Here is a 22365-nt window from a genome sequence, read left to right as displayed (position 1 = left end):
ATTTAAGTAAATAGGACTACACAATGCCTTTAATTTACAAAAGACAGAGAATTTTATTAATTCATTGACAGTGCAACGTTAGACCAGTTGCTCAAATGCTCAAAAGTTTGATCAAATTTGAAAAAAATTACCAATATCACTTGTGTATGAAGCTTTTACAGAATTAATATGTAGACAGATGTTTACACTCACTTGGAAATGTCATTCAAATGTACTTTCAGCTTCAAAAAACAAAATGAAAGATCAGAACAATGGGGGAGCTTGGTTGAGTGTTTAAATGTCTCCCAGGCCTCCAAACTGCTTGGCACCACTGTGCTGGCCGTCAACACCAATTCTGTTTATGGGAATGATCTTCATGGTGGTCTCCTTCAGAGAATACCAGCGACTGTGCCATGTGGCCCAGATAATGCCATTGTCATATCCATTCTGTGAGTCCTTCTCTGTGTACTTGCCACCTGTGAAGAGAGAACACTTCAGCAAAAAGATTCCTGCATGTATAGAATTGACTTTTGTTGTATTTGTGAAGAAGGAGTTACCCTGGTAGTATTTTCCATTGAGATGAGCAGCATGGCAGCGGTTCATCCACCAGCCAGACCCTTCCTGCAAGGCGCAGTTTTCATGGAACTTGTCGTTGTCTTTGTCAGGTGAACTGAACTGCATGCCATTGTGAGATGTGTAGAACTTGTCACTGGGATCATCACCAAAGTCAATACCATCAAAGGCATCACCAGCATCTCCACCAAAGTAATAAGCATACGTTAAGCGGTATGAATCAACTTCTGGTCCAAGTTTGAAAGTGGCGTAGTCGGCATACCTAAGAAAACAAGTTTAACAAGCCAAATTTAAGACAAACACTCCTATTGATTGTTGTGCACCCTAATGTTCAGCAGCATGTTTGATCTGACTGAAAAGGTTATGCAATGTAACTTGGCAAGAATCAATTTTGGTAGCAGAGCAAAGTCCTGTTTGGTGACTGCAGATAAGGAAAACGTCTGCATTGGGAATTCATGGATAATTCTTGCTCAGGTTTGACACCAAAATCATTCCTGTAACTCAAGCCATAGAGCATGGTAATAACAATGTCAAGTTCCCAGAGAACACATGAACTCATGAACTCATGAAATGAATACCTTGAATGCAAGTCAATTTGGAAAAAAGTGTCTACCACAGGGGTGCCCAATCCTTTTTCTGAAAATCTGAAAATCTTTTTGTGAAGTTCAGTGTCAACCATGCTCCAACAAACCTCTCTGTAATTTTCAAGTGTTCCTGAAGATCATAACCCTGTTGAAAAAAAACAGCATATGCTGGTTAGGTATGTTTTGAAGCATGGCAGCTGGTTTAAACTGGTCCTGAGCAGGAGCTAGTTACTTAGGACCAGCACATGACCAGTTTAAACCAGCTCAGGACCATCTTAAACTAGCTCATGACCAACTAAGGACCCGTTTAAACCAGCTCAAACCAGCTTAACTTAACATGCTTAACTTTGCAGGACGGTTGATCTCCAGGAACAGGATTGGGCACTCCGCGTGTGTGAACGTAAAGATAAGGTGATTTGTGAGCTCCACTTGTAAAAATCAAACCTAAAACTGTACAATATTAGGCAGGAATGTCTGTAAGAGTAAGAAAATCTGTTTTTCATCGTTCATTACTTTTTGTTGCCATCCCAATCGACCATCTCTATCCTCAAGATATAAGGCACGCTGGACTGAACAGACAGCAGATGTATCTTCTCATTTCCCAGCCAGAACTCTGTGTTGTCATTTGGTGAGAGATATCCAAAACCTTCCTTATACTGAATCCAGTTTTTGTTGAAGTCAACACTGCCATCACGTCTCTGAAAAACAAACAATGGATTTGGATCAATAAAGCTGCATGCCTTTTTTAAGGGATAAGTTCGCTTCCAGTGCAAAAATGTATATACATATAATTTATTCACTTGATTGTCATCTGAGATGTCTTTCTTTCTTCAGTCCTAAAGAAAGTTTTTTGAGGAAAACATGTCAGGGTTTTTCTCCATATAGTGGACTTCTATGGTGCCTGCGGGTCGATACTTCTGCAGCGACGTAGCAGGATTTTGAAGGTTAAAAAGTATATCAATTGTCAATTGTCAATGTTTAGAAAATAACTATATGGAGAGCAATCCTGAAATGTTTTCCTCATAAAACATAATTTCTTTCTTAGACTGAAGAACGAAATACATGAACATCTTGGATGACAAGGGGTGAGTAAATTATCTGTAAATTTTTGTTCTGGAAGGGAACGTCTCCTTTATTAGGTGGTTTCAGTGGCATGCTAACAAGGATGTTAAAGATCACAGTCAGTCTTTAGTGGCCTCTTGAGGCCAGGGCAGTGAAGTTTTACTAGCTGGACTATGTTACACTCGCCCTCCCTGACTCTCATGCGGGTCACGGCACCAACACTACTGGTCCCACTCAAATTGAACTAACATCAACCAGCACAAGAGGCTATTTTTTTCTTAAATGCACTTTCTTAAAGGAAATTGTGTCACTTTAAATGTTCTGCTGTGCCACGTACCCTCTGAAGTACAGTCCATCCACGTCCAAAGCTGTCTATCTCACAGTACACCAGGAACGCCTCAGGAGCCCTGGCTGGTTTCACATAGTAGAGGCCACTGACCTTACCACCTTTGTTTGCAATGTCCTGACAGTCTGGGGAAAATATACACATACTTCAGCCCTTTAATCTTACATACAGTAAATTGAGTGCAGCTGTCATTAAGATGTTTAAATTTGCTGGTTTTACCTTTGCCTGTGACTGACTGAATCTCCACAGTGTCTTTGCAGGGCTCTTTGCACATCTGGTCCAGCTGGAGAGACATCTGCTTTAAATCGGTTATTCTTTTCTCGTTAGCCTGTATGAGTGACTGCAGCTGACTGAGGAGGGGTAAATACAAAAACAAATACATTTTAAACTAATATAGATTTACATTATGAAATGTAATAAACTAAATATTTTTAAGATAAGTAGTATAAAAAAAGAAGAAACATGCTCACAATATTTGATCTTCCTGAGCGAGAATGCTCTTCTCAAATCGCAGTATATCATCAAGCATGCTTGTAGATTTTTTGATGTATGAATCTGACGAAAAGACGGTGGTTATGAAAATCAGAAACCTGTTTTACATTTACTTTAAAAATGCAGTTCATACATACAAAGGCATGAATATGCCTATTCAATGATAAGCATGTTTTACTTTGTTTTTACATTGTTGTGCATTGGGAGTCTTGATATCATGATGAAGGAATAAAAATATTGAAAATAATGGTCTTTATTATTTCTTTCACTTTTTATTATTTTTGAAAAGGTTTTCTCCTGTGGAGTGACCAACTTGCAGAAAAAACATCATAAAACAGGAAAATATATAATTGAGAGGACAACCACATACCCTCATGGCTGTGTATCAAGGTCAATAAGTCTCTTAAAATCTAAGCTCATTTAGGTTATGAAATGTCATGTGGTGCGACTTTAATAATCTTATTTATGAATTAATAATTAATAATGTATAAAATTTAAAAAGAACACTTTGAAATTACACCCACATGTATTCAAGGCATAAGAAAAAATATGTAGGTTATACTATAATATGCCCTTATATTTAAAAAAAAAAAAAAAAAAAAAAAAAACAGAAACCTGCATTATTTCAAAAACAGCATCTAAAAAGCACCTGAGAGATCTTCTGAGACCACTTGCATTTAAGAATTTTCTTCAATTTATAATTAATGATAAATTGTGCTACCTGGTGCTTGTTTTTGTGCTTGTGTGTCTGAGTCTCTCAAGTAGACCACTTTGTCCTGCGCTCCTCTGGTAAGGTTGGCGATATCCTCCAAACTTTCTTCCATTTGTTCAAGGTCTCTGTCCATAGCAGGCTTGTACCTCTGCAGGTAATCAGCGACTCCGCATGTAGTGGGGCAGTATGTTCCCTGAGGGACAGAGAATGGACAGTTGCTGTTAAAACAGTGACTGTTACCATGACGCTTCTTAAATGCGACTGTATTACATGAAACAATCCAGAGAAGACAATCTGTACTTACAAACCCATCATTTGGATTACATGCATCTTGTGGTGGTGAATAATCCCCTCTTTGCTTTAGGTGATAAAAGACAGAAAAGACAATTAATAATTGTAAAAGAGAATAATAATTTGGGATATTACAATTAAATAACATTTTTATGTTGCTCACCGCTGACGTTAATGTGGACAGCAGCAGGACAGAAACAGCCACATGCATGAACGAGGCCATGTTGGACCTACAATCTGTCTGGTCCCTTGAGATTGTGAGTGGCTGTTGACTGCTGCAGGATATTTATCCGACCAAGGTCCTGCTCAGAGATGGAGATAACGGTCCACTATACAAATAAGAGTTACCTCCACCCCTCTCTGACTCACTGTGTGACTCAGAACTAACCGTAAATTTTGCAGAGATTGATCAACGTGTCCATCTTAATGCTGAGTACATGCTAATGTACATAACTGGGCAGAGACAATTGTATCATGTTAATGTATTTACTTACTTTTGACATTGCAAAGCCAATAAATAATCATTATTGATGACAGAGACATATGACATAACTATAGTTTAATGAAGAAAGGACAATGAAACATTGTCAAGCTCATTTAGCTTTGGTTATTAAGTTATATCAAGTTAACATAATATTTAATGTTTCTTTAACTCAAATGTTTACACCAAAATTAGTTTGAGACTAACCAATAATTTACAATAATTGAATAGTTCTGGAATACATTTTGTAATCAAGCTGAATCACTTCTTGATCATAAATAATTGACAATGTAATACCTCCAGAATACATTTTGCAATCAAGCTGAATCACTGCTTTGTTGAAAATATATTTTTTAAATACAAAAGCATAATATACAACCAATACAACCAATATAAACAAACAAACAAACCAAAAAGAAAAACAGATCCATTACCATGACACAGCATGGTTCAGTTGCTACAGAGCCTATGGGTCAGTATCCACTCTATTTTAAGTTAATGATTTGTAACTTTTTTCTCGTCCAGCATTGGGAGATCAAATGTTCCACAAATCTCTAAACGACATGTACACACATGGACAAACAAACATTTTTGCTGACATACTTTACTACCTGAGTCACTGAGGAAAAGAATGATGTCTTTCTTCATTTTACTGGTAATGACCAAAGTTAAGAAATGCTTTAGTATATATATATATATATAAAAAACCTGGTCCAGTGAACATGAGTCACTGAGTAGAATAGAAGAAAAATAATGGCTTTCTTCATTTTACTGGTAATAACTAAAGATCACTTTGATATAAATTGGTGTTCCATATTTGTGACCCTGGACCACAAAACCAGTCTTAAGTCGCTGGGGTATATTTGTAGCAATAGCCAAAAATACATTGTATGGGTCAAAATTATTGATTTTTCTTTTATGTCAAAAATCATTAGGAAATTAAGTAAAGATCATGTTCCATGAAGATTTTTTGTAAAATTCCTACTATAAACCTATCAAAATGTAATTTTTTATTAGTAATATGGATTGATAAGAACTTAATTTGGAGAAATTTAAAGGTGATTTTCTCAGTATTTTAATTTTTTGCACCCTTAGATTTCAGATTTTCAAATAGATGTATCTCGGCCAAATGTTGTCCTATCCTAACAAACCATATATCAATAGAAAGCTTATTTATTGAGCTTTCATATGATGTATATATCTCAGTTTTGTAAAATTTAACCTTATGACTGGTTTTGTGGTCCAGGGTCACATTTGCATAATACTTAACAAACAAAAATTCCTTTAAATATTAACTACTTAAGCAGTATCGTAAGTGTTTTTCACAGAGATTTTAACAGTTTCTAGGATGTGTTTATGTTATTATCATTTTAAGTATTTGATTACTATTAAGCATGTAATCACTTTGAATATGAATATTGTTGCTCAATACTTGTCTATGTTTTCAGGGCCACATACATCCTTACCAAAGGTGATATAGAGTTTGAACATGATTTTCCAACTTGACCACTAGAGGATGTTGTACATCAAAAGTAGGTCCAGATCTTCGTCATCAAAGAAGTATTACACACATCTGCAGCCGTTATGATCAACTAAATTAGTCAAATTAGTTTAACTAAGCTAAATTGGGGTCCCATTTTATAACCATTTTAAATTTTTAAGCTTGTTACGGTTGAGTAATATAAATGAGAAAGTATGCAAACATCAAAATATTGTCTTTGAGAAATCATATATGTTACATAAAAACATAGGGATCTCATTTGAATCTGAAAAGTAACCACTTAACTGCTTAACTGCTAGTTAGTCAAACTAGCTCTTAAGACACGGTCTTAATGTGGTGATTATGTTTAAGCTACTGGCCCCTGGAGGTCTTAAGGTGTTTGTGTTTTCTTTGTTTGCTTTATGAGTCACATATGTGTGTGTTCTGGTATATATGGTTAAAAGGAAACAAATGTGTATAATGACATGGGTACTGCAATGTAAACGTTATGGGGATACATCCTGTGTCCTCGTAAATCAAATGGCTTAAAAAACATACTAAATGTTTTCCAAAAATGCAAAACGTTTTGTGAGAGGGGTAGATTTAGATGTAGGATAAGGATAAGGGGATAGAAAATACAGTTTATGGGTGATTCTTAGACTATGGGCACTTTTATGTACTTTGGTCATATTTTTAAAAATACATACAATTTTGGACAAATTCCTCTTTATTTGTCAAGCTAACAATAAAACCAACCTAAAAAAAATTTACTACCTTTCTATTATGATTTTTTCATTATTTTCAACCTTCTTATAGGTGTCAAAATCAGTGTTTTCTCCTTGTCGCACACCCAGACTTTTAAACTTCAACAATGATAATAGAGTTTAAAAATATGACTTATCTGGTAACTATTAATGTACCTGAATTAAGCACTAGTAAAATAATTAAAATACATTATAGTGTTTAATGTGAGACCTCTATCAATATTTCTTTTTATACAAAATATAGCTGTCGCACAGTATTGGTGTCATTTCCACCACAGCACTGTAATGTATCTTTAAAAAGTTTGTGTGAAAGATTTTTTAGGTGGTTTCAATGGAAATGTTCAGGGACATCAGAGCACATGTTGGACATGGAGGGAATTTAAATTTTCATCAACAACAAATGAAGAAAAATCAAAGTAAATATTGCTTGATCAGTGAATATATTTATTCTACATCATTTCCACCACATACTGTACCATCAAGGGTGTTATTAAAAAGCTAAAAATTTTAAGTTAAATAAGAGTATTTTACATACACAAAATGCTAAGTAATAATTCAAAGCCAGTCAGTGAAGCTATCTTCCATTTTTTCACAAAAAACTACAGAAATGTCATTTCCACCACAGTCATTTCCACCACACTGCCCTCTGTGGTGGAAATGACATTTATGGTTACAAAGTACAATTTTTATGGATTGTGAAAATAGATTTGCATGATCTGCAAATGTTTCAATCCAGAAACAGTCATGTTCCAGCATAGGGATCAATCTTTTCTATATTTACCTTAATTTCTTGTCATTTCCACAATACGCTGTCATTTCCACCACCACCATGTCATTTCCACCACACACACATTTTTTTAAAATATTTAAAAGGTTCTTATCACACATTAAAAAATTATCCACAATTTATGAACCATGCTCTACTTAATATAAAAACCAAAGTTATTCTATTTTTTAAATAACAGCTGTATATTGAGATGCACATTTGTTCATTGCAGGTCAAAAATAAAAAGTAAAATATTAACTATTTCTCTTGTAATCTAAGTTTGTCCTCTTACAGACCTTAAAACTAGACAAATTATTTAAACTTATGAGACTGTTATGTGACTTTTGAACAAATTTTTTTTCTTCAAATTCGCAAGGCTAAAAGTGCACCTAGTTGAAGAAACGCCCTTATACAGTATAAAAAACATTACATCTTTGGAAAGTAGTGTTGTAGTCAAGACCAAAACCAGAGTGTGTTATGATCAAGGCAAGACCAAAACTTTGAGGCGTTGAGACCAAGGCAAGACCAAGACCAAAGCATGGCGTGACCGAATGAAGACCAAGGTCAAACCAAATTAATCTGAAAGCTCCACATTTACTTCCTGAGAAATCCTATTTCTGACCCTGGACCATAAAACCAGTCTTAACCTCCTAGGGCTTAGTGGCCATGCGTGGACAGCACATTTTAGCTCTTACGTCCACAATTGTATTCACTGCTGAATTGGTGGTGTTATGGACACGTATGGGGGGACTTACACTGCCATCTGGTGGTGTCAGAAGAGAAAAAAAACTTTACATAGAAATTTCAAGATGGCGGCAAACACATCTGAAAAGTCAGGCAGCCACACCAGACCAAAACGTCCACATAGCAAACAATCTAATAAAATTGAATTGTTGATTCTTGTTAAGTTACGCATAATAGTGTTGTATGATTAATATGGAATGCTAATTTGACAGTTTTTTGTAAAGATTTACTATGCCACTAAACTTGATGTACACATGTGTGGACAATGGGACTAAACTTTGTTGAAAATGTAAAAATGTTAACAAAAAATATAACTGTAAAAACGTAGTTTGAAAAGAATTTTTTAGAAAACATCAATTTACAGTAGTTTACAACAGTGTAAATTGACATTGCATGTGTGATAAATAACATTGATTTTTATTTGTTGAAAATGTAAAATAAAAATTATTTGTTGAAAATGATAAATTACTTTACAATAATTTGTATTACTTTAAAATGTAAAACAGTTAACAAAAAATGTAGTTTGGGAAGTATTTGTTAAAAAACATGAATTTTCATTTGTTTACAACAGTGTAAATTGATATTGCATGAATGAAAAATAACTGCATTGATTTTAATTTATTGAAAATGTAAAAATGTTAGTAACATACGTAGTTTGGGAAGAATTTAATAGAAAAAAATCAATTTACTATAGATTACAACAGTATAATCTCCCTTTGCATGCATGATAAATAACTTTACATTGATTTTTGTTTGATAAAATGTAACAAAAAAAGTAACTGTAAAAGCCTATTTTGGGAAGATTTTTTTTGAAAACATCAATTTATAAATAAACATCAACAGTATAAATTGACATTGCATGTTGTGCTAAATAAATTTACACAGATTTTTATTTGTTGAAAATTTAAAAATGTTAGCAAGAAAATTAACAGTGAAAACGTAGTTTGGGAAGAATTTGAAGAATTTGAGTTATATATGCAACAGTTATATATGCAACAGTAACAAAAAAAATATTCAGGCACATTTCTCAGGCTGTAAATAAAAGAGATTAGCACTTTGTTACACAATGGTGTCTTGATTTTTTTCAGTGGATACAGGCCGAGTGTCCACATAATGTGGACATCATTTTTTTTCAAAAAGAGCATCATGTTCAAAGATAATATCTGGTTATTATATTTATTGGTTCCTCCTAACCCCAAATAGCTAGAAGAAATCTAAAATGCAAGCCAAAACAAAGCTCAGGCCTTAGGAGGTTAAGGGATTAGTTCACGTCCAGAACAAAAATGTACAGATAATTTACGTACCCCCTTTCTCTTTCAAAATTCAGTTTTAATGCAGCTTCAAAGGGCTCTAAATGATCCCAGACTAGGAAGAAGGGTCTTGTGAAATGATTTTCAAAAAAAAAAACAAAAAAAAAAACTTCTTAACCTCAAATGCTCGTCTTGTCTAACTCTGTGTATTTCGGTTTAAGACAGTTTTCTTAAGATCTCATTTTCTCCTCCATCTTCAAAATCATCCTACAGAACTCTGCAGATCGCTGCAGAACTACCAACCCAATGTTTACAAAGTGAACACGCAAAGAAGGTCAAACGGTTTTTTACACAAAAAAAAAAGGTAAAACAGCAATATAGGAAGATTTTGAAGTTGGAGGAGAAAATGAGATGGGAGTTTTTCAACATACCCTAACTGTCTTGAACTGGAGTGCACAGAGTACGCATGCGCATCTCAGAGCTAGACAAGATGAGCATTTGTGGTTAAAAAGTGTATAAATTGTACATTTTTTTTTAAAATGAACGATAGTTTCGCTAGATAAGACCCCTATTCCTCGGCTGGAATCATTTAGAGCCCTTCAAATCTGCATTTTGGAAGTTCAAACTCGTGGGCACCATTGAAGTCCACTATATGGAGAACATTCCTGAAATGTTTTCCTCAAAAAACATAATTTCTTTATGACTGAAGAAAGAGAGACATGAACATCTTGGATGGCAAAGGGGTGAGTAAATTATCTGTACATTTTTGTTCTGGAAGTGAACTAATCCTTTAACTGGCATGGGTATATCTGTAGTAATAGCCAAAAAATGCATTGTATGGGTCAAAGTTATTTTTCTTTTATGCCAAAAATCATTAGGATATTAAATAAAGATCATGTGCCATGAATATATTTTGTAAATTTCCTACTGTAAGTATATCAAGACTTTGTTTTTGATTAGTAAAATCCATTGCTAAAAACTTAATTTGGACACAATTAAAAGCAATTTTCTTAATATTTAATTTTTTTTGCAGCCCCAGATTCACAATTTTTTTGACTGGTTTTGTAGTCCAAATTAATGTTTTTGAGCTGTGCACTGAATGCATTTTAATTACAAAAATATCGCTGCATGAAGGGTTTGATGACAAATATCCAGCAGCTGTTGAAAAGGATTGAACTTTTATAAACAACTAGAGATAAACAAGATTCAGCGAGTCAAGCAAAGGCCAGCTCTGTTTTTCCTCTTTATCTGAAAGAAGACTGATCTTAGTCTGAAAGCTCTTCATTATAACATTTGTTTAAAAATGTATGTATAAATAGAACAGTTGGATTCAGTGTCTGTGAATAAAAAGCTTAAAATACAAAGAAAAAAGATAAAAAGCTGATCCACAGAGCTGACCCAAGTAGTTCCTGGTGGAATTAAAGCTTCCTTCACAATGGATTTACAGCTTTGTAGCTAATAGCAGATGAGTTTACTGGGCCAGTGGGTCTAGACCCAGTGGCGTTCTTTACATTTATATTTGTGCAAAGGTCCACAACAAGGTTTTCTTTATTCTGTTTATTTTCTTCTTAGGTTTATCACGAAGCTCTGACTCTGCCAATAACATCATTAAAGTGACCAGGCTGTGACCTAATTTTATGGTGTGAAACCATATTGAACGCTGTAGACGAAAGATATAAGGCATGGCTGACCTGAGAGTCAACTTTAGCGTCTGTGAACTTAAACAACTATGAACTCTGCCTGAACCGCTCTAAAAACCAGATGGAGAGCTGCTTCCATTTCACAAGTCCCAAGATGCAGCCTGCCAACTCTTCAGTCTCCCAAACAAAAGATAAGAAATGTCACCACCATTGTAGCGATCATGGGAGGTCATTGCCGTCTAAACTGTGCTGCAACGGACAGAAAGTCTTAGGTCGTATTGAGGTTATACTGAACTAAGATTCCACCACTTGTATACATACCACAGTGAAGTTTGTAAAACTGCCAGACCTTCCCTATTAATATGCTTGTGGTTTTTATTGGCTTGTATACAAATATTGTATTGTGAGGATTATGAGACCTTGTGGTGTAGAGCTTAACATCAGTAGCTCAGCAATGTCCCATTAAGATCCAAACAACCATATAATATTCCTATACAAATGAAGTATTTTCATAGGGCCTCTTACATGGATTAGCTGAACACGGCTACAGAAGTGTTTTGAAATCTCTTTGCCATCCATCTGATAAATCCTAAATCCTACTTTATCATATTTTACCCGTAAATTTTGAAATTCCTGTTGTACCCAGTCTACTACATCTGTCATCTAAAATATAGTTTGCACATTTTATTCTTTTTAGCAAGTAAAGGCCTTTTAGCATATTTTATTTAAATTTACAATCTCCCCTTTCAGACCTTGTTACATGTGTCATTTTACTGTAAACTAATTTTATAAAGTAAACCTAAGAAAAACTTATTGTTAGAAATTTCACATAAAATAATATAGTATAATATAATCCATAAGAGAAAATAATAGTTTCAGTAGTTAAAAATTTTCAATACAATTCTGTGTTGTTACCTGAATGATCTACAGCTGTGTGTTTTTGTTTTTGTTTAGTTGTTTATGAATCTCTTGTTTGTCCTGAACAGTTAAACTGCCTGCTGTTCTTCAGAAAAATTCTTTTTATTTGGTTTTTCAGCATTTTTGTGTATTTGAACCCTTACCAACAATGACTGTATGATTTTGAGATCAATTTTTACACACTGAGGACAAACACTCAATGATGCTCCAGAAGGAAAAACAATGCATTAATAGCCAGGCGTGAAAACTTTTGAACAGGATGACAATGTGTAATTTTTTTTATTTTGCCTAAATATATATATATATATTTTTCATTTAGTACTGCCCTTCAGAAACTACAGAAGACACGAACATGTTTCCCAGAAGACAAAATAAGTTAAATTTACCCTGTTCTTCAAATTCAAAAAGTTTTTTATCCCCTGGCTCTTCTTCTGTAGCACCAGTGAGCATTTGAACCTTCTGTAATGGTTGCATATGAGTCCCTCAGTTGTCCTTAGTGTGAAAAGATGAAGCTTAAAATCATACATTCATTGTTGGAAAGGGTTCAAATACACAAAAATGTTGAAAAGCCAAAGAATTTCTGGGACCTGAAGGATTTTTCTGAAGAAAATCTGGCAGTTTAACTGTTCAGGACAAACAAGGTACTCATGAACAACTATCACTAAAAAAAAACACAGCTGTGGATCATTCAGGTAGCAACACAGTACTAAGAATTGAGTGTATGTAAACAGCAGGGTCATTTTTATAAATTCAACTATTATTTTCTCTTGTGGACAACATCTTTTATGTGAAATATCTTATTCAGGTCAGTACAAAATGAAAATTAACATTTAACAATTTTAATTTAATTTAATTTAACAATTAACAATTTGCAGATTGTCTTTGTCTCGAAATGACATCAAATACTGAAAAAAAAGTAAAGAAACTTGGATCCCTCAAAGTGTTGGTCTAAATCCAAAATCACAATTGGTCATGTATTGTTATTTTGATGTTTGCTGAACCATCTTGACTTGAGTTAAAAACTCTACTAACTAAATCAAGTTTTAATTGTATTAATTAATTCAGACTGCTTCTAATGCTTCCTATTAGGATTGTTTATGATAGTCATGCTGAGCAGTTACTCAGGTTTATGTCTCCTGTCCATTTGATTTACTGAAATCCTCAGCTCTTCTGTCTTTAACATTAAGGCACTCTGCCGATCCTTTTTTTTTCTTTAATGTTCTCTTCAAAACTTTGTAAACAGGACTGGAAGGAACTAGCAATAAGAGAATAATCAATGAACGCACAATAACATGAAAGTTCAGTATAGTGCATTTCTCAAGAGTACGGTTATCTGGCATCCTGTAAATATGGTCATAGTGAATTTATAAGTGGGAAGGTCACAGCGAGGCCAGTTTAAGTTCAGCGGCCGTCACTTCAAGTGTGGTTCTCCAATGACCACAGTTTCACATCTGCCCTTCAGACCTTAGACTGCCTGTTGATCACAGCTGCCAAATATTCAACGCAAAATAAATGGATTTGAAGGCCACAGTAATAACAGTTATTTAATAATTATTTATGCTACACAAAAGCCTTTTACAAATAAGAAATGCTTGTGATGTAGATAGAAGGCATTGAACATGATCACAAACATTCATTTATTTATTTTTTTTATAAAGGATTTCTATTTTATTGCATCACAATGTGCTCTGGTGATTTTTTTACTGATGTTTTAACTATTGCACTTGCTAGTTATGCTTAATGAAATCTGCTTAGATAAAGCGTTATCACAGCCAAAGGCCTGTACTAATTAGATTAAAGATACAGCACCTTTAAAATAGTTCTATGTAGGTTAGATGACACATATCTAGTTCTTATCTTAGCTGAACAAAGAAGAACAAAACTGCCCTATAATCAACTATTATAGATACTTAGAGATATTTATTGCATCCCTCCCTGATCTTACCATCTGTCCATATATTTTCTACCAGTTTACACCCTATGATTACTTTATTACAGATATACTTTAATTACCTCTCCCAGTTTGTCAACTCAGCTGGAAGCAACCTTCCACAAAGTCAACAGTGCATATATAGGCAGACTTCATCTGCTGGAATACAGTGCCGTGCAAAAGTCATTTTGTAATGTTTTTGTTATGTTGCAGCCTTATGTTAAACTGTTTTAAATGACTTGTTTCCCACATCAATCTACATTCCATACACCATAATCACAAAGCACAAAACAGGTTTGTAACAACTTTGCAAGTTTATTAGAAATAAAAACTGAAATGATTCCATTGCATAAGTATTTATACCCTTTTTTTTCTGAGACACTTTAAATTTTGCTCAGGAGCACTTATATTGCATGTAGGTTTTACTACACTTAGAGTTAAACTGTGGCAAATTCATTTGAATGAGTATATGATTTTAAAAGGCACACACCTCTCAGAAAAGGTCTAACAGCTGAAAATGCATATCAGAGCAAAAACCAAGTCCTGATGTCAAAACTTGAAAATTTTCTGCCAGCCCCCATCCAAGCTGACAGAGCTTGAGGTGAGGTGAAGAATGGCAGATATTTGGCAAATGCAGATGTGCAAAGCTATTTGTATCATACCAGACTTGAGGCTGTAAAGGTGCTTCAACAACTGAGTTAAGGGTATGAATACTTATACACTGTACTTATTTCAGTATTTTATTTTTAATACATTTGCAAAGTTGTCACAAATCTGTTTTGTGCTTTGTCATTATGGTGTATGGAGAGTAGACTGATGTGGCAAAAAGTTAGGTAAAGCAGTAGGCTGCTCACCAATAGTTCCTCTGCAGTGAACGGGTGCCGTCAGAATGAGAGTCCAAACAACTGATAAAAACATCATAACAATCCACAAGTAATCCACACAACTTCAGTCTATCAATTAACATCTTATGAAGTTAAAAGCTGCATGTTTGTATGTTTTTAACATCAAACTGTTGCTTCTGGCTAAAATAAAAATATATTGCTTTGTGGATAAAAAGGTTTCTCATCTAAATCAGATAAGAAATATGCACAGATTAAGCACTGTTTAAGCAAAAACAGTCAGAAACAGTTATCTACAATTTTGTTTGTGGATTCTCATCCGAGAGGAAAATATGCAACGTTCCCTTTCGTGAACGTCGAGCTGCGTCGAACGCTATGGGGAAATGCCATTGGCGAGCCTCGCTCTGAACGTGGTCTGCAACCAATCAGATGACGGGAGTCCAAAAAAGGGTGAAAGAGTTTTGAGAAAGCGGTTGAGCGGCCCCACAGAAGGTGTGTTCCTCCCTGCCAACGCTTCATTGTTGGTGGGGATACACACAGTCTGTGTGTGGTCTGCTTGGGTGCGGAGCACGCACAGTCAGCTCTCGAGGGGGCTGGCTGTTTGCAGTGTGAACGTCTTCCACTGCGGGTGCTTCATTCCCGGAAAGCTCTCTTCGAGGAGGAAGCTTTCACCAGCATTCTCCTGCCGAGGCGGAGCGGCAGCTGCACTCGTGGGGTTCGCAACTCGATCTGCGAGAGGGAATGGAGACGGGTGAACCCCTATCTCCTTCCTCACCTGGCGGATCGATCGATCTCTTACTGGATGAGGAAGCCCGCGCTTCCTTCCTATCAGGAAGAGGTCTCAACGCTTCTCCTGTCTTCCTCCGAGGAGGTTGATGTGGAAGGCATTGTTGAAAATGTTCAACCGCTCCCCCGGTCCCCACAGTATGAGGAGCTCTTGGAGGTGGTGACTCGTGCGGTATATAATTTAAATATTAATTGGCCTGCAGAGCAATATAATGAGCCGCAGCGAAGGAAACTAGATGAGCGCTTCCTAAATCACCACCCCCGAGAAGGAGCCTTCCGTTTTTCCCTGACCTCCAAGCTAAGGTTACGAGGTCATGGGAGAAAGCATTTTCAGCCCGCTTGTTCATCCCTTCTTCCGAATACTACGATAATGTCGGGGGGATGGACGAGTGTGGCTATAAGATGATGCCACGGGTTGAACAGATGCTGGCTATCTATCTGTCACCTATCTGGTTTGGCGTCATTGAAGGCTCCATCCTTGCCCTCCAAGCCTCTTAGAATAACCACGAGCTTGGGCAAGGGGTACACGGCGGCAGGTCAGCGGCGTGCTTGCATACAATGTCCATCTTGCAAGCGTACCAGGCCGACCTGCTCAAGGAATTAGACGACGGCCAGGAGGTAAACATATCGGAGTTGCGCCACACAGCAGATCTTGCTCTCCGCGCCACCAAGGAGACCGCCCGTGCTGTTGGGCGGTCTATGGCAGCCCTGGTGGCGGCGGAGAGGCATCTGTGGCTGACCCTGTCCGATATGAAAGAGAAGGACAGGGTCCTCCTTCTGGACGCCCTGCTTCAGCCTTCTGGCCTGTTTGGTGACTCAGTCAATGAAGTCGTCAGCAGACACCAGGAGGCTAAGAAACAAGCGGCGGCGTTCCAGCATTACCTCCCCTGCCGTGTCTATTCCTCTGGGACTGCTGGACGGGAGCAGTCCCAGCCGTGTACCAGCTCCTCATACCGGGAGACACAGAAAAAGAGTGTTGCGTCCCGTACCCCTCCAGACAGACCTAGAGGGCGGGGCCAGCAACGCTCTAAGCCGGGGGCCTCAAGGACGAGGCCTGACCTGAGGGTCGTCCTCCAGTCTGTCTCAGGGCCCGGTGTTGGGAGCTCCTTGTCGACGCGTCACGCTAGCGACAGACGCATCTCTCACCGGATGGGGAGCGGTCATGAGTGGCTGCTCGGCCCGCGGCCTGCGGAGCAACCACCATCTCTCATGGCACATAAACTGCCTAGAGATGCTGGCTGTGTTTCAGGCCCTGAAGCACTTCCTCCCAGACCTGAGAAACTGTCATGTGCTGGTCCGCACCGACAGCACAGCGGTAGTTTATTACATCAATCACCAGAGGGGTCTGCATTCATGCCCCATGTACAAGCTGGCGTACCAGATCCTCCTGTGGTCTCAGGGAAAACTTCTCTCATTAAGAGCAGTTCACATCCCTGGACGTCTCAATGTGGGAGCAGACGTCCTGTCGAGGCAGGGCCCGAGGCCCGGGGAATGGATGCTTCAATCAGAAGTAGTGAAGCAGATTTGGAGAGCGTTTGGCCAGGCTTAGGTGGACCTCTTTGCGACTCGAGAGACATCACAATGTCCCCTCTGGTTCTCTCTAGTTCCTCCAGCTCCTCTGGGACTGGACGCTATGGTACAGACGTGGCCGAGGTGTCGTCTGTACGCCTTTCCCCCGATCGCTCTGCTCCCGGGAGTTCTGGAATGAGTACACCGGTACGGGGTCCGTCTTTTGCGCCCTGTCTGGCCAAAGCCTTCCTCTACCCGAGAGCCGGGTATGTCCTGAAGGTCCCGTCATTAGTACCACAGCCAGTCACACTTCAGGCCTTCTATCCTCCTCCATTCGTGGAGCCCGACCATCGGAAGTATAATTGAGCACTGGACACATATGTCCACAGAGCTGCCATGTGGCTGGTTTGTTACGGTCTCCCTAAGAGGGGGTACCCTGCTTCAAAACCTACTATCAGTAGATGGATCGTGGATGCCATTTCTACTGTGTATGAGTCCTCTGGCCTGCCATCACCCTTGGGGGTCAAGGCTCATTCAACTCGAGGCTTGGCTGCCTCTAAAGCTCTGGCAGCAGGTGTCCCTATCGGGACATCTGTAGTGCTGCGGGTTGGTCCTCACCTTTGACATTCGTCAGGTTCTATGAACTTGACCTTAGAGCCACTCCTGGCTCCTCTGTCCTTGAGTGACAGATATTTGTCCCTCGTGTCCTGGCAGTTTCCCAGGCCGAGGTGTATTCTCTCCCTCTTGTTCTGGTGGGTTCCCAGACAGCGGTGTAATTCTACTCTTGCCCTAGTGATTTCTAGGCACACTTTATCCTAGTGTCCTGGCAGTTTCCCAGGCCGAACCATATATTCTCCCTCTTGTTCTGGCAGTCTCCCCAGGCGGAGGTGTTTTCTCTCCCTCTTGTTCTGGCGGCTCTCCAGACAGAGGCGTAATACTACTCGTGTCCTGGCAATTTCCCCAGGCGGAGACTTTCTCAGTGTTCTGGCATGTTCACCAGACACAACTCTTTCCACCCTTGTCCTAGCGGTTTCCTAGGCAGGGACTTGGAATTCTGGAGGCGTGGGCATCTCGTTCCCCATAGCGTTCGACGCAGCTCGACATTCACGAAAGGGAACTTCTCAGGTTACGTATGTAACCTCAGTTCCCTGAGGGAACGAGACGCTGCGTCGAGGGCCATAATTCCCGCATCCCTGCCGCGCTCGCTTCATTCCAAGGAGCTGATGCGGCTTCAAACGCACGTGCTTTATACTTCCTGGTCGCTTACGTCACCACGCCTGTGACGCCACTCCCGTCATCTGATTGGTTGCAGACTACGTTCAGACTAACCTGAGACGTTTTCACTGGAGGAAGCGCCTGCGCCATTATGGATTATGGACTGGTATTTTGGCCAGAAGTGACGTTTAAAGTTAAAACACCTTAAGGATGGATTTGGTTTTTTTTTTCAAACATGCAAGTTTTCACTTACCAAGGTGTCCAAGAAATGTTATCAATTGAATCAACTGATAAAAGATAAAGAAACTCAACTGATCATCATCTTGAATGATCTAGAGATAAATTCATTATGATTTTTTTGGTTATTATTCTTTTTCTGAACTAATTACATTACTTGCACTTACATTATAAACTAAGCAGAAAGAATGCGTAAATCAATGTAATATAAAAATGTTTCTGTTTGAGATGTCATCAAATGACATCTCCTGTCTTTTTTGATTAGCTGCTGATATGTAGGTCAAATAGCACTAGTCTAACATTGTGGAGGACGAATAGAGATTATGATTTCATGCACTAGATTGGACAAATGGGTCTAAAGATTAAAACAGAAAGAGGATCTGGATGGATTCGGGTACAAAATGTTATCAGATGACCTGATTACAACAAAAAATCGCTATTACACGCCACTGCTAATTAAGGCCACTTCTCCCATTGACGTTTGCAGAAATCTTTGGGTGCTTAGGAGAAAGGCTAGGAGGAAAAATGTGTGTGAGAACAGCAAGTGGTATTGTTAGAGGATAATCAGCCCCTGCCTCTAATCAAGGGGCTCACGTTTCACAGACTAGACTACAAAATCATCTCAAAAGGGACTTCAAAACATGTTTTGAGCAGAGGGGAATATGGTTCCAGATAAGCTCTTTCACACGTTTGAAACAGACATGTATGAAAAAGTATAGAATGTACTATAGAGTGGCCACAACATATATGGATTATAAAGACTTTTTAAGCAGTGAGGCATACAATTGCTTAGCTCTCCATTTGTTTTCTTTGCTATGTTATTTTACAGTCAAACAGTTGAGTTAATAAGCACATTTAATTATGTTGAAGACTTCTTGTATGCCAATAAACAGAATGCAAAAGGTACATATAAAAAGTATTTTAATAAATACAAGATTTAGTTCGATGCATGTTATTATAAAGTGTTACCAATAAGCTTACTGTTTATTTGTGAAAACTACACAACATTAAGTAATCATGTCTTGAGCATTAAAGTGGTTTAGTGTGGGAATGTAACTTCCAGCCAATCAGAATGCTGGGGACCTCCTCAGTCCTAAAGCACATGCCATATATAAATCCTCCATGGACTGTGAAGTCTACAAGTCATAAAAATGCTAGACTCGCTGACATTCCTATTTGAGAAATTCTTTCTTTTCTCAAACTTTAACATTTTTAAATGTCTATGGCAGGAGGAGCCGGAGAGTGCGGTGAAATGTCCGGTGCTCAGGAGAGGAGATCTGCTGGAGGTGCAGCGCACTCTTTTTATTCATTACGGCATCTATCTGGGCGACAACAGAGTGGCGCACCTGATGCCTGACATCATGCCAGTATTAACCAGCAACAAACAACTCATTAAACCAGTCGTCACTAACAAAAGACTCATTTTAGGCTGCATTTACAGAAACGCGAGTATCCGTGTGGATTCGGTAGAAGATTTCGCGTATGGAGCTCAAGTTATGGTGAATGACATGGATGTGAAAATGAAGTGTAAGGCACTGGCGAGCGAAGAAGTCGCCAAAAGAGCAGAGAAACTGGTCGGCGACATTCCGTACAGTTTATTATGGAATAACTGCGAACATTTCGTGACGTATTGCAGGTACGGAGCACCTGTGAGTCAGCAGACAGAAAAGGTGAGTGCTTTTTTTTTTTTTTTTTTTTTTTTTTGCTAAGAAAAATACGACGAAAATAATATTTAATGAAACATATAATCCTTTAATATTATAATACAAAATATAGCCTAGAATACACCTTATGTTCTACGTATTAAAATATAATAAAATTAATATTGATAACAAAATATTGTAGAATTAATACAGAATTGCACCACAATGAAATAAATAAATAAATAAGCCTCTCTCTCTCTCTCTCTCTCTCTCTCTCTCTCTCTCTCTCTCTCTCTCTCTCTCTCCAGCCTACATTCTTTAAGAGCCAACATATTCAGAAACAAATAAATAAATTGGATTTTGACAAAGTCTGTGTCTGTTAATGATATCTGTAATGTATTTTCTTTTGCAGTTCTGTGACTGTCTGAAAACCATTATTCGGGACCAGAGAAGTGTGGCCTTAACTGTTGGGATGGGAGTGATGTACATGCTGTGCTTTGGCCTGGCACTTTCAACTACATTACCCACAATTCTTATCCCCTTCATTTTGTGGATGGCTGGTTGAGAGACACTTTCATTGCATCACATAAAACAACAAAGCTCAGTTTTAAAGGGGACACAACAATGCAATACATCAGTGCAATAGTGGAATATGTGTTAGCAAGCCTGAATATGTAGTCAAACAATGTTTGAGCATCATTTGATTTTTCTTCTATACAGGCCATGTTAAATGAGAAGATCTACCATTTAAAGAATTCATGACAACATCCTGTATATTTCTCATTTTAAACCATATACCTGAAATTGGTAAAGCCAATATTGTTGTAGCTTAAAGTTACAGATTGCATTTACTGTTCACTAAAGATGCCTTATATTTGTATTAAGTAGAAGTGTTTATGATCACTGATATGAAATTTCACTGATATGATTCATTTTTATTGTACTATGGACTGTGATTTAAAACATGCCATATATAAGTACCTGTAGTTTTTTTTTTTACTATTATTATATTATTAAGCTCTGACGAAGCTTGATTGTGAATTTGTACAGTTTAAAATATATATTTAATACATACGTTTCTGAACAAGAGCCAGGACAAGATCATGTAGACAGAACTATTTGATGAATGTTGGCATTATGTGTAAATGGCATAATTATTTCTGGTTACTGATGTAAACAGTTGATTGGATTTATTACACTATTTTCATCAAAATAAAGCTTGTCTGATATTTGCACAGGTTCTATAATCAGAGCTATTCACCTCTTGGTCTGATTTACCATCACCATTTACTATGCATTCTTTAAATGAATGAATGAATGAATGAATGAATAAATTATTAAAATTGCAAACTTCTTCCAAATATGAGTTCATATGGGGAAAAAAGGAACAAAATAATTTAATCAATGAAAAATGTCACTATAGCAAGAATGTGAGTAGAATTTAAGAAGTATTAAGGCTCTCAACCTTACTGGCCCTCCATTGTCCAAGACAATATTAAGAGCCTTCCTTATGTAGAATAGATCTTAAAAATAATTAAAATACGTTTCCAAAGGCCAAAAATGAACCATTTTGGGTTCCCCAAAGAACAATATTTTTTAAGTTTTTTTCCACCATAAAGATCCTTTTGTGGAAGGAAAATATTCCATGGATTTTAAAAATTTCTTTAGGAAGTGTATGTTCTTTAATAAATGTAAACAAAACCATATATAGATTAATTTGTCCACTAAACAACTGTTGAGTTTACAAGTAATACATCAAATGTTGTTTTCATGGTGTTTTTCCCCATTTAATTTCTTTTTATATAACAGCAAATAGCCCACACTTGTCTGGTTAGGCCAGATAAAACCATCCTGAGCTAAATCTGCCTTTCCCCAATGCCAATCTTCTCCCTATTCTCAATGGAATATAGATGCATAATGCTCAATTTATCACAATAAAAATGAATGTGGTTTTGGGGTTCTCAACTGCAAGCTTTTACATACAAGTAGTGCAAAGCCACCATTATCCGGTCAGTTTTAGGCCTATACCTGACCAAAATTATATGTATGACATACTGTTACATTTTACTTATATGATTGGTCAAGGTACAAACATTCTTCAGATTTTGTTTAACCTATTTA

The 22365-nt window shown here is 37.4% G+C and overlaps 2 protein-coding genes across 2 annotated transcripts; one reads left to right on the top strand and one right to left on the bottom strand.

The window, feature by feature from the left end:
• Positions 1-28: 28 nt before the first annotated feature.
• Positions 29-4318, bottom strand: fgg (fibrinogen gamma chain). The gene is made up of 9 exons (XM_073842727.1): positions 4203-4318; positions 4053-4106; positions 3758-3941; positions 3015-3099; positions 2764-2894; positions 2536-2669; positions 1650-1834; positions 537-814; positions 29-455 (listed from the first exon to the last, which is right to left on the bottom strand). The coding sequence occupies exons 1-9, from the start codon at positions 4260-4262 to the stop codon at positions 274-276; spliced, it is 1293 nt and encodes a 430-aa protein (XP_073698828.1). The 5' UTR covers positions 4263-4318; the 3' UTR covers positions 29-273.
• A 15434-nt stretch (positions 4319-19752) lies between these two features.
• On the top strand, positions 19753-21491 carry lrata (lecithin retinol acyltransferase a). Its single transcript, XM_073843117.1, has 2 exons — positions 19753-20271; positions 20657-21491. Exons 1-2 carry the CDS (start codon positions 19753-19755, stop codon positions 20807-20809), a joined length of 672 nt encoding a protein of 223 aa, XP_073699218.1. The 3' UTR covers positions 20810-21491.
• The last annotated feature ends 874 nt before the right edge of the window (positions 21492-22365 follow it).

Source organism: Garra rufa, chromosome 6, assembly GCF_049309525.1.
Source record: "Garra rufa chromosome 6, GarRuf1.0, whole genome shotgun sequence".
In the NCBI taxonomy this organism is placed as follows: Eukaryota; Metazoa; Chordata; class Actinopteri; order Cypriniformes; family Cyprinidae; genus Garra; species Garra rufa.
Note: the sequence above shows the minus strand (reverse complement) of the source record. Positions and strands in the feature narration are given on the sequence as shown.

Excerpts from the sequence above, each read along its gene's own strand:
- fgg (XM_073842727.1), bottom strand. The coding sequence starts at position 4,262 with ATGGCCTCGTTCATGCATGTGGCTGTTTCTGTCCTGCTGCTGTCCACA. Across the intron at positions 3,942-4,052 it reads GTAATCCAAATGATGGGTTT|GGAACATACTGCCCCACTAC; the intron begins GTAAGTACAGAT and ends TCTGTCCCTCAG. Across the intron at positions 815-1,649 it reads GATTGGGATGGCAACAAAAA|GTATGCCGACTACGCCACTT; the intron begins GTAATGAACGAT and ends TTGTTTTCTTAG.
- lrata (XM_073843117.1), top strand. The coding sequence starts at position 19,753 with ATGCTAGACTCGCTGACATTCCTATTTGAGAAATTCTTTCTTTTCTCA. Across the intron at positions 20,272-20,656 it reads TGAGTCAGCAGACAGAAAAG|TTCTGTGACTGTCTGAAAAC; the intron begins GTGAGTGCTTTT and ends TTTCTTTTGCAG.